At 38.4% G+C, this 12,389-nt stretch overlaps 1 protein-coding gene across 1 annotated transcript in view; it reads right to left on the bottom strand.

Annotated features, from left to right (window-relative positions):
• Positions 1-6,602: 6,602 nt before the first annotated feature.
• The window catches only part of LOC139721362 (early estrogen-induced gene 1 protein-like), a 98,914-nt gene continuing 93,127 nt past the window's right edge, over positions 6,603-12,389 (bottom strand). Inside the window, exons 7-9 of the mRNA XM_071632679.1 lie at positions 10,908-11,025; positions 8,833-8,902; positions 6,603-7,191 (exon numbers count right to left, since the gene is read on the bottom strand). Of these exons, the coding sequence (XP_071488780.1) occupies positions 7,146-7,191; positions 8,833-8,902; positions 10,908-11,025 (234 nt within the window). The 3' untranslated portion in view covers positions 6,603-7,145. The remainder of the gene's footprint in view (positions 7,192-8,832; positions 8,903-10,907; positions 11,026-12,389) is intronic.

Here is a 12,389-nt window from a genome sequence, read left to right as displayed (position 1 = left end):
GCTCCCAACTGCCGCAGATACACACACAAAAATAAAGAATAGAAAAGAACAAAAATGTGAAGTGAGAGCATTTCTGAATGTTGCTATTCGAGTACGCTTAAAATTTTGGAAACTCGTCTATTTTTCAATTTACCAAAGCATCTGTCACAAGTAAATCACATTTTTTACTTGAAAATTGTACACACAGCCATAATATGCTCTTAACGTTCATGTGCAAAGACCAAACACATTGCAGTAATGTGACACATTCTCCCCTCCAAAACTCTGAGAACTACGGGGCGAATGCTCTAGATTTGGAGTGATTGGGTCTTGGTCAATCTGCCAATATGTCACCCCTACAATCAAATCAATCATTTGACCATACAACCATTGCTCCTCCCCTCTGTGGGAACCTTCATCCAGTTTAGGAATACTTGCAACATTTTTAAATAACACTACCTTAGTACATCATTCTCATTCTAAACATCATCACACTTGTCATCATCATTTCATTTCTGCCAGCAGAAACAGGGTTACAGAGATATCTTAGAGAAACGGGAAAAAAGTCATCTTTTACCCTAGTTATGAGACGCACCCACTGAACTCATCAACATAACCATGCACACACACATATACACAAGCATATCCTCCTTTTAATCCCCCTATACAAAAAAAAACACCAAACAAACAAAAAACAAACAAAACTCCATGTGATGTAGAATGTGACAAAAAATTGAAGGAGTTTCAATCAACTCCAAATAGCCTACTACGTTCTTTGGAGAAAAAAATGAATCGAGGTAAATGCAGGGGACAATAATTGGAGTTCAGTCCCCTACATAATATCACAAATCATATAATTGCTTTGAGTCAAAGTGAAAAGTTAATAGCTGTTAACATGTTGAATGACTTCTGATTTTAATCCTATAGTGATTCCAATGAAGATAAAAGAAATTTAATGAACTGTCTATACACAGGAGTCACTATAACTGAATTCATATCCTGCATTACCCAGTATTGATTTTTCTTCTGACTTTTTGTTTCAGATTTTACTCCACTATACTGCCTAAGAATAATATACTTATTTTTTATGAAAACACATATTGTAACACATACTTTCACAGCCACTGGTTAAATCAACACTGCAAACATTTGTGACAAAAATTAATGGAAAACGGGTGTTAATCAATAAGAAAAAGAAAACACACTCTCCAAACACAAAACAAACTTATAAAATGTTGAAAAAGATTGGAAGATATTTTTCTTTCGCACAGGAAAAATGAAAGCACATTTAAGATTTACAACAGACTTTACGAACTTGCTTTATACTTGATGCTTAAACTCAGGAGATGTCATGAGCTTCTGACACTAGCATAGATCCCCATCCAGTTGGTGACATCAAATCACCCTGTTTTCAAGCTTGCAACAGTACTTCCACTTGCTTCCATACCCATCCCTGTCCACTCTAACCACCATCCCCCCCCCCCCCCCCCCCCCCCGGGAAAAAAGCATAAAACAAACACAAAAACCATAATATGATAATTCCCTTCCTATAACAGGTTTCTTACTACACCAGGGTACATAAACAAAGACATTTATAGTGTTGGGACTTGCACACTCACCCATTTACAGAGTTGTGTTGTATCTGAGCTCTTTATAACAAGGTTTCACTGTAGAGTCTCTGCTACTTCAAAAGAATATTTTGATAACAACGCGGACAAGACTAGGAGCTCAACTATTGGCAAATCACTTTCCATTTCACTGACCTGACCCCATCTTGAGGATTTCATATCTGAGCACCGTATACAGAATGGTAGGGATTATAACATCCCAGTTGTTCTTTTTTTTTCATGATAAGATCAATACTTAGATGTGCTCTTTCTATCTTCAACTGGAGGAACACTTTGGCTTTTTTCCTTTTTCAATACTGGTATAACTGTCATGATCATCTAAAGAAAGTATACAAAGCCACTAAATGCCAAAATGCTACTCACTGCATACTAGTATCATGCAGATATGATTTAAACTGACAATTGTCAAAACACAATCGAAAAGTATGAGTTTCTGTGGCCAGAAATAAAATTTCTCTGGCTAGATCCTTCCCTTCCACATGGTTTTTACAATAAAGCAAATCGATCATACAATCTTGTTCACAGGGGGTAACAGCAAAACAGAAAAACCTTGGTAACTACATTTTCTCTGCGAAACAAATTCTCTTCATTCTTATAGATTTCTGCATAAAAGATGCTATGTCCACTATATTTCCTGATCAATTATCTTTTTCTATTCCTGGATGACTCCCTTTTGGTACAATGTTCCCAGAGAGCAACTGCACAATTCTACCTCTCTTTTATCAAAAATGTCCTAAATATTCTGTTTTGAATGTACTCGTTACCATCTTCAAAGAACAGAAACTGCATCCAGCCAAGTTCCTATCAACAAATTTCAGTGATACAGGTTGATTAGTGCTCATCTACCACAACAAACTACAGAAGAAAAAAAAATACTATTTTTCTTCCTTTTTTTTTTTTCAAGAAAAGAATAATCTAAGCAAATGCCTCCTGCAAATGAAATGCTGAATGCTTCCGATCCCTAACATCTGCCTTGCAAAGTGATAAGTTTAGTAAACAATTAGCTACAAGTGGCTGCTCCATCCACAAATGTGTGACTCTGCTGGAAAATTTTCACTGAGCAGATAAGGGAGCTTCACTCATGAGTCTTTGACATTATTATGTAAAGCAAGTGGGCATGCTCCACCACTTGGAGTCTGGAATTAAAGGACAAGTTCACCTTCATAGACATGTGGATTGAGTGAATGCAGCATTATTTACATAATAGAACACATCAGCAAGAGTTTGAGGAAAATCAGACAATCCGTTTAAAAGTTATCAATTTTTGAAGTTTCTGGCTAGTCACTGCTGGATGAGGAGACCACTACAGCTTGTGATGTCATATGTGTACGATATAAAGAAAATATAAAGAAAATTCAACATATTTCCACTTCTCTTGAATAATAAAAGAACACTTGACTTCCCTCTTTCAGAGGGCAAGCAGGAATAATATTACCCTCAATGTACGTCAGTACAAGAGTTGAGGAAATGTGCACTTTTTTCAAAAAGAAAAATTTTGTGAAATTCTCTTTTGTATCCGGGCAATTACCCCCAGAGGGCAATTACCCCCCGGCTAGATACTGGTTAGTGGTAATGTTAGAGTAAAGATTAGGGTCAGGGTTAGGTTTAGGGTTAGGAGTTTGGGTTAGGGTTAGGATTAGGTTCAGGATTAGGATTAGGGCCAGGGGAAGGGTCCGGGGTAATTGCCCAGGGGGTAATTGCCCTAGACCCATTCTCTTTATATTTTCCTTATAGCGTTGTACGCATGTGACATCATACACTGTAGTAGTCTTCTCATCCAGCAGTGATTGTGCAGATACTTGAAAAATTCATAACTTTTGAACGAATTGTCTGATTTCCCCCAAACTTTCACTGATGTGTTCTACTAATATTGCTGCATTCACTAAATCCACATGTCTATGAAAGTGGACTTGTCCGTTAAAAACAGCTGCAAGAAATCAGCACATGAATGAAACACAAAAGGCTTCTCTCTTGGTTCTACTCAAAATGCTCCAAGAAATTTGACTGATCATGCATCCTCGATGACCACAAGGTCGATGGTGTCACACACTTCAAGAAAGGTCAAGTTTTGGTCTTTTGGTGCATAAAGTAAATGAAATTTAAACACAGATCAAAAACAGATCACTGAAAAATCTAATGCCTAGTAACTTTCTATTCCCTCTGACAAAACAAATCTAGCACAGGAACAATGTCTGTCTCCAAATTTAAAGTCCCTAACATGTTTTGACCACCATGGCACAAAATAAAAAAGTGCTGAATATGACTACCTATTGAAGTTTACATTTGTACAGAAAGCTTTCTCCTATTTTGGCTCTGTCCTGCACTGAGACATGCAAAAAGGCAAAGAGAATGGTACTGGCATGAACCAAGGGAAAGGAGAAAGACTAACTCTCATGAGAACAACAGCTGTAGGAAACGATGCATCATTAATTTGACAGTCACATGACTTTACTATAAATGTTATCATTAATATCTAATGATTAACATGGAGGACTGACAATTTTTCAAAATCTATCTGCTATACTCTTCTTTCTTTTTTTTTAAAGATACATTTGTATCTTTTTTAAAACTCAAAGGGTTATTATTACCCCCACCAAGATTTGCCTATATTAGTAGTAGTAGTAGTAGTGTAGGATTAATGTACAGGACTGATGAGAGTTCCAAATCTGTTATTCCATTCTTTCTTTTCAAGATATATTTATATCTTTTTAGAACTGCAGGAGTTATTATTACCCTCCATAAAATTCTCCCATGCTGCAACAGTCTTGTGAGATTTGATGTCATCTCCAAAAGGGTGGCACAAACTTCAGCGACACTCAAGAATGTAGAAAGTCAAATAATCTGGAATTGGCATACTTAAACATTGCTCTTTCTTATCTACTGTGGCTCATTATTTCAATCCAGCCTCCATTTTCCTTCAGCCAGAGCAGACGTGAAAACATATTCCGGCTCTAATCTCAGTATGTGCTTTAGCATGTGTTAGTAGACGTCATGGTAATATATCATGTGGGGCTGTGAATGCAGCCTCAACTAGAGTCTCATCTTATACTCACTGCAACTACACCATCATGCACAGCCTTGCAAATCTGCCACTGGCATGACGATGACACACACAGACATATTCCGCTCGGTCCCTGCTTCTTGAGACTAGTGTGAGGTAGATGTACGGATCTGACAAACCTTACAGAAGTGCTTCTAAGATGTTCAAGAATATGAGAAAACAATTTTTTTTCTTCTTTTCTTTTTCTGTGAGTGTTATTTTGGAAAGGCTGGCTGTATTAAAATTCAGTATCTGATCATGAGCCATGTGCAACTTTTCTCCAGGTGTCTGTCGACTTTAGACATCAACTGTTGACGTCCATTTCAACCAGCCAAGAAAATTTGGATCAAGATAACTGCATTCTGTGCTCAAGTACAGGGGAAGAGACCTTAAGGACTATGAGAATGACATACATCCATCAAATGTACATACCTTGGGGAGAAAAAGAAAAGCCCCCAAATTCAAGAAAACAGCCTGATTATTTGCAGCCACTATTACGGTGTAAGCAACAACTTTGAATTTACAGAAAGTGACAGATTGGAATTGGATAAAATTTTTGCAATCATCTCTGAGCATTTCTTTCTTGGCTTTCTATTCTTTCATTCTTTACTTTTTTTCTCTATCTTCCTCCTCCCCCCCCCCTTCACTTCTCCTTTTATTTTCTCTACTGTTTCTCTGCCACAGATTACTGTAAAACGAGGAATTTTCGTGTGCATGCGAATTTCGCGAATTTCGCGAGCGCCAAAATTCGCGAAATTAAAATGCACGCGAAAGTTATTATCTACACTACAGTCATTGAACGCCAGTGGCAATTCGCGAAAATTTTATGCCACGAAAAAGGCTGTCGGCTCCAATTCGCGAAAATTTCATGCCGCGAATATATCATGTTTTACAGTATCATGGTTATTTTTCTTGAATGAGCAACCTGGTGAAGGCCAATGTCCTATGTAAAACCAAAAGCTGCGGAGAGTATGACAGACTTCTTTATTTTCAACCCACAGCATAGACTACTGACCCTTGACTGACACAACCACAAATTTCTGAAAAAGGTCACATCCCCCTTAAGTTGGAATCCACTTTCATCTTCGGCTTTCTCTTCACTTTCTGCCACATCAGCTTTTTGTCGCTTCATTTTGACATAATATCATCGACAATGGTAGCGTGCAGGATCAAGTACATAAGGTTCACAAAAATTTACGACCGCAATCATTTTGTACAATGTTGCATTTTTCAGAACGTGCCGCTGGTTACCCTGCGACAGTGTTTGCTAGGCTGCAGATAAGAAGCCTGCTTGTTTGAATGAAGCTAAATACGGCTCTAAAGGCAGTATATGTCATTAGAAATAACTGTCTGCAAGCATGAGACGGCCGAGGCAATGTCATAATTTTGGCTAAAGCAGGATCTTGTTTGCTGGGGCAATGTCATTCACTGAACGGCAGTAAATGGATCGAATGACATATTCCACAAAATTCGTCCCGCATGTATCTCTTGAGAATATTAATGATATATGATCCACATCCTTAGGTGCACAATGCACGGAGTCATTCAGAATATCGTTTGAATTGTAATTCGTAAACTTGTTTGGGTGACTGCACCATCACACTATCATACAGAGGAATCAGGGGATCCATGCAGTAAGTCTGTGGAAAGTCACCACATCTGAGAAGACTGGCTTAAATTGCTTGTATGTGCCTACAAGTGCAGTAATGCATCTGTATTATAGAACTGAAGTTCTCAAAAATTATCCACATGTGCGATACGGGATATGCATGAGCATAAAGAATACCTCTTATCGTCATCCACATGGCCCAACTCATTACTTTCATCTTTGAAAAGAACAAGAGATAATCCAGCGTAAGTAATATATTTCCCCTTTCTGAACCTTTCTGAGAATCGGGGTATGAAGGAAAACACCAAACCTCACACAGACAGACAGACAGACAAACACACACACTCTCACAAGAAATATTTTGGCAGTAAGACTTGCTGAGAAACACCATTTTTTTTTTGCCCTGAATTCAAGCATGAACATGATCAAAAAGGACAAAAAAAGAAAAAGAATCAAAATACACTTCATCTCTGAGACAGTGTTGAATTACCTCCACAATTTTCTGTCGTGAAACAATCACTCTCTGTACTGTCGCCCTCTACGATTCCACCACATACGATTAAGGGTCACAATAAGATGCCCTTAACAATCACAATAGTTTGTGACACAGAAGGGGCAAAGAGAAAGGAAAAGAGATACATAGAGAGAACGCTGCGTTGACAGAAAATGATGACATCACAGTGGATCGTGACGGAGGTCTCTCTCGCATACTGCACAGTTGAGATTGCCTCTAGCAATGGCCAGTGGTGAGAGAGGAAGAGAGAATGCGGAGCCTTGTGAGACGAACGATCCAATGGGATGCCAGCCCTCATTTCTTTATAGTCCAAGCTGTTCGGGCTCCGTCGCTGGTAGGATGTTGGATGCTGCGAGCACCGGTCAGCAGGGGTCACTATCTTTGGTCAATCACCACCGCTTCAAAAGTGCCTGCTGACATTCTGCAGGTATGGGGGAAATCAAGAAAGGCAACAATTTGAGAATGGCAAAAAAATTGAGTGACACTGAAACAGGTTGATGTATGATAATTCTATAACACAGTTACCCTTCAGAAAAGCACAGAAAAAACAAAACCTTTCATGTACACTCCAACCTTAATTATCTGGCCATCCCATATCCAGACTTCTCTATCATCCAGATGTGTTCACACAACAAAGACAAAAATAACAGTGATTTAAAACTCATTTAGAATTGCTAGGATCCTCATACCATTTACCTATAATATCCACTACGGAAACTAGTTATGAATTTCACATTAAACTGTTTCAATTTCTGTAGAAGCAAACAAAAACAAACTACACCACTGACTCCAACCCCAAGCACCTTTTGATCTGGTGATTCTCCCGCTTGAAACCCCTAGCAAACGGGAGACTCAAACTTGATGTGCGCTTTGCGAACATACGAGTGCGAAGTTCCTTGTGGCCGCTGTTCTAGGGCTCTAGATGCTCTCTCATGGTATCTCAGGCTTATTTTTCAACATACGATGACACTAAGTAAGAAATCATTTCAAGCGGGAGACACAGAGCCAGGGCAGTAGAAATTAAACCTCAAGCGGGAGAATGGGAGATTTTACCAAAATGGGCTTTCAGCGGGAGATCTCCCGTCGAAAGCAGGAGAGTTGGAGTCTCTGCTACACTTTTAAGTAGGCTAGCATAGATTACACCATTGTTACCGTGTACATGTACTGTATACGCCGAATATTTCGCGAGGTTTTTATTTTCGCGAACTTCGCGAGTCAGCTGCTATTTGTGAAATTAAAAACACGCGAAAAATATTGACTCTGATGCCGATATGACTGTGACATTCGCATATACATGTCTCTGTTCAGTACAAGGACTCCACAATCGCGAATTAAACCACTTGCGAAATTGTCGGAAAGTCCCGATTCGCGAAAATTTAGACTCGCGAAATATACAGCGTATACAGTATGCTTCCTTACGTCTGGGTCGGCAGATACATGTACATGTACATAAACTTTTTTCCCCCCATATCTGGCCAAAATCTTTTATCTGGACAGGCACCGGCCCCAACATAGCTGGATAACAGAGGCTGGACTGTATATGGGAAACATTTGTTCACTTTTAAAGGGGTGGTATAGTATTGGTGGAGACGAAGATTGGGCTTTTAACTTCTTGCAAGATATCAGAAAACCACTACTGAAATAATGTAGAGCATACCATTTTAAGAGGAATTCAAAGTCTATTTGATGAAAATCAGTTTTGGAATGGCTGAGACAGCCAAAAACAAAGTAAAATAAGACATCCTAATAAAAGGTGGGTCACACCTTTTTATTAGGATTGCTCTGTTTTTGATATTTCAGCCATTTCAAAAACCAATTTTCATCATATAAACTTTAACCCGTTGAGGATGAGTCCTGAGTATACTCGGGCAGGTGTCTATGGGAAATGTGTGTTGTAGCAAAATCAAACCGTCCTCAACGGGTTAACTTCCCTTAAAATTACATGCTCCTTCACATTTCATAAGAGGTTTCTCATTATCTCACTAAAAATGTTAGAAACCTGAAGTTAGGTCTCGACCAAAATTATACAACTCCTTTAAAGGTCTTGTCATGCTGGTCTCACCTGTTCTTGAGCTGGTGGCTTCCTAGTGCTGTGGAGCCATCCTTGGCAATGTACAGCTGTAGACCTTCCTCTGAAACATTGCAGAAAAACAGACACGTTCAATGCCAGAACACATGAGAGATAGATAGATAGACAGATAGATAGTGAGCGAGAGATAGAGAGATATACATAGAGAGAGATTGATAAATAGATAAACAGTCATGTAGATACATAGATATATAGAGAGATTGATAGAAAAATAGACAGGTAGATAGATAGAACGATAGACAGATAGAGATATGTAGGTAGATAGATAGATAGAGAGAGAGAGAGAGAGAGAGATAGATAGTTAGAGAGAGAGAAAGATAGAGATAGATAGATAAATAGATAGATAGAGAGAGACAGAGATAGATAGATAGATACAGAGAGAGAGAGACAGAGATAGAGATAGATAGATAGATATAGATAGACAGAGAGACAGATAGATAGATAGATAGATAGATAGACATATAGACAGACAGATAGATAGATAGACAGATAGACAGATTAGATAGATAGATATTATAGAGAGAGAGAGAGATATCATGAAAAATGCAAAAAAGAGGAAAAAGGGAGAGAATGACAGAGAAGAAGCAAGCAGCTCTAATAATATCTGAGCACCACATGTCTATTGATTTCCAACTACAGATACAGCAGGTGTTTATACATTCACATAAACACAGAATATAATTCTGATGACCCCTTGCTTACAGGAAACCAAGCGTAACATCTATCAGGCCTACTCAGATCTGCTCTATCGTAGTATCAACCGGTTAATTCCATGTGACGGAAATTACCATGGGTGCATGTGACTATTTCACAACTGTTTATTGCGCCTGCAATATGCTGGTATTTATTTTTACAACGGGCATTTAATGTGAGCACACTTGACTCTGAATGAAAACTATTATGACAACACTCCCATGTTTACACTAAACATACACATAAACATATCTCGTTCTCCCTCTCAGTGTCAATTTCTTGCGATACAGTAATTGCATGCCAAACTATATCTTGCCCGACTTCTAAAGTTGTGTCTGTTTGATTGTACGCTATTCATTAAAGGCATAATTTACCATTTGCAGATGAAACAAAAACCCAGCATTAGTGCTTTAAAATAGTTCTACAATATGAGTTAGGAAAAGAATCAACCATGCAAAAATTTGAACCAGTATAATGGATGTTGAGTATTGTTAAATACACAAAATGTGAACAATACTTTAATAATAAAAATGTTTCCTGACTAAAGTGTCTACAGTTATGGTTTAATGAGAAAAATACTGATATCTCCTTATATTTTAGGCTTTATTGCAAACATTTTACATGGTAGGATGTTTTGTGATACAACTGACCTACACATATGCATCAAAAGTAATATCTTGAACATTTTTAAAATCACTGCTCCCAAAGGTAAATAGGACCTTTAAAGTCAGTTTGAATATGTGGAGTCGCACTGATGTTAAAGGGCACCCAGGCATGTTTGAAGATGACATATACAGCCAAAACATTTGGAATTTACTTGTAACACATCAAAAGGATCTACAAAGAAACTTACTGGCTGATGCGATTTGCCAGGATTATGAGTTGTTTGGGGGTATTTTGAGACCAAATATATAATATATATTTTGATCGTATGCATACGACTTTCATTCCAGAAGAGCCCTCCCCGCTCAGAATGGTGGGTAGGTAAAATGTTACGAACCCCAGCAATAATATTTTCCAACAAGCTGCATGCACTTCACTTTTACTGCAGAAGATCAGTTGATACCCCTGTGGCCTGACTGATCGATTGTTGATAATCGATTTTACAAATTTACGTAGCAACCACAATCAGATATGCTCCGAGATTGTAGTACTTCCGTTGAACCATTTTGTTCAGCATTGCTCATTTTTGTCGCTACCCAGCTGAAATTGTGTTACTATGATGTCATTTCATAAATTCCTTATGCATATGTGTATATATCTTAGAACAAGAATCGACCTTTCTGCAGGCATATGAGAGCTATAATTTCACTTTTAAGTGAAGAAGTTAATAGATTAGCAGTTCATTCTTGTACCTGCTGATGTCTCGTCACTCTGGAAGTCCTGCTGGTCAATGATGCCCTTGATGAGTTCGTCAGCGTCCACCCTGGTGTTGTCTAACCTCCTCTGGGACTCCTCTGCCTCAGCATGTTTCTGCAGGGATAGCACAATGAGACACATTTTAACCCTTTGCCTCCAAGATGATCTTCACTACTGTAAAAGTTGTTATTTTCGCAAATTTTGCATATCACTGTTGGGGTGAAAATCTTTTTAATAACAACACATGAAAATATTGCAAAAGGACAGACATTAGTGGACTTAAGATAATACTTGGTGTCAATCGCGAAAACAACATCTCCCCAAAATGCCTGTATCCTCATTTGCAAAAATATCTCTACCCAAAAAATAACAGCTTTTATAGCATTTACTCAAAAGTCAAGGACCCGTGGAAGTCTTCACGATGAAGTGTCATTGAGAAGAGCAGCACTACAGTGATGCCATGTTAACGACCCTGTAGCAGCCACCTATCTACATCGGCCACTTTTTTTTTTGTCTCCGTTGGGGTGGCCGCTAAAGACAGATTTGACAGTAGTAGAAGTAGTAGCAAAGCAGAAGCAGTAAGAGTCAAAGTTCAAGCAGCAGCAATTACATGAGGAAAAATGCTGCTTGAATTTGGAAAGAGTGGTATTTTTTCATTGCTCCATCCCTGCGGATCTCCAATCTTCTTATTTGAAAGCAGAGAATTCTACTGAGCACTTCAAATCACTTTTGTGAAGTATCTCTTTGGACAACTTCTTTCATTCAGAATGACTACCCAAGGTGTGGTCTCTACCTGTAATGTTTCTACAGCTTGTAATTTGTTTCCGATAGCACGATGAGATACTCTAGCAGGAGTAACGTGCCCTACAAGAATTGTTGCCAGTGTTATCCAAAAGCTAATAACTTCGCAACTACAAGTGTACATTTCTAGATTGAAAAGTATTTACATTCTTTTTGTGAAAATACCATTCAGTAGCCTACTTAGAAACATTCTATAACAGGAGCTAAATCTAAATTATTATTATCATTACTTCTGCATCAAGCAAGGTTTGTAAGAGGAAGCTTGGTCACACTGAGTCTGTATGTAGGGGAGAGCATCAAAAATGTAGCGAGAAAATACTGTCTCTGCATGTGGATAAACAAAAACAAAAAAAGTTCTATCGTCCTTATGTGATCTAAGACTAGGAGCCATATTAGAGGGAGGAGTGTCGGAGTCAAACACAGTTCAGTTATTAGGGTCTATAAAGTACACGTCGACACAAAACACAGCAATTTATGAGCAGACAAACAGAGATGGTGAGTAGGAGTCTCTGATCCTGTTTAAACAATGGCGACATAAATAGGGAAGTGGGAATGTAGCCACTAGGGTACTGCACACATTGCTATCCTTGGGTAGGCATTATATCACCTTACAAACAAGACAACATACAGATAGAACTTCAGTTCTAGGAGGCCGTGCTATCGCCATTAAAGTCTAG

This window comes from Diadema antillarum, unplaced genomic scaffold, assembly GCF_040938485.1.
Source record: "Diadema antillarum isolate AM-2024a unplaced genomic scaffold, OU_Dant_1.0 scf00000141, whole genome shotgun sequence".
Classification (NCBI taxonomy): Eukaryota; Metazoa; Echinodermata; class Echinoidea; order Diadematoida; family Diadematidae; genus Diadema; species Diadema antillarum.
The sequence above is the reverse complement of the archived record's forward strand: the minus strand, read 5'-3'. Positions and strand labels throughout refer to the sequence as shown.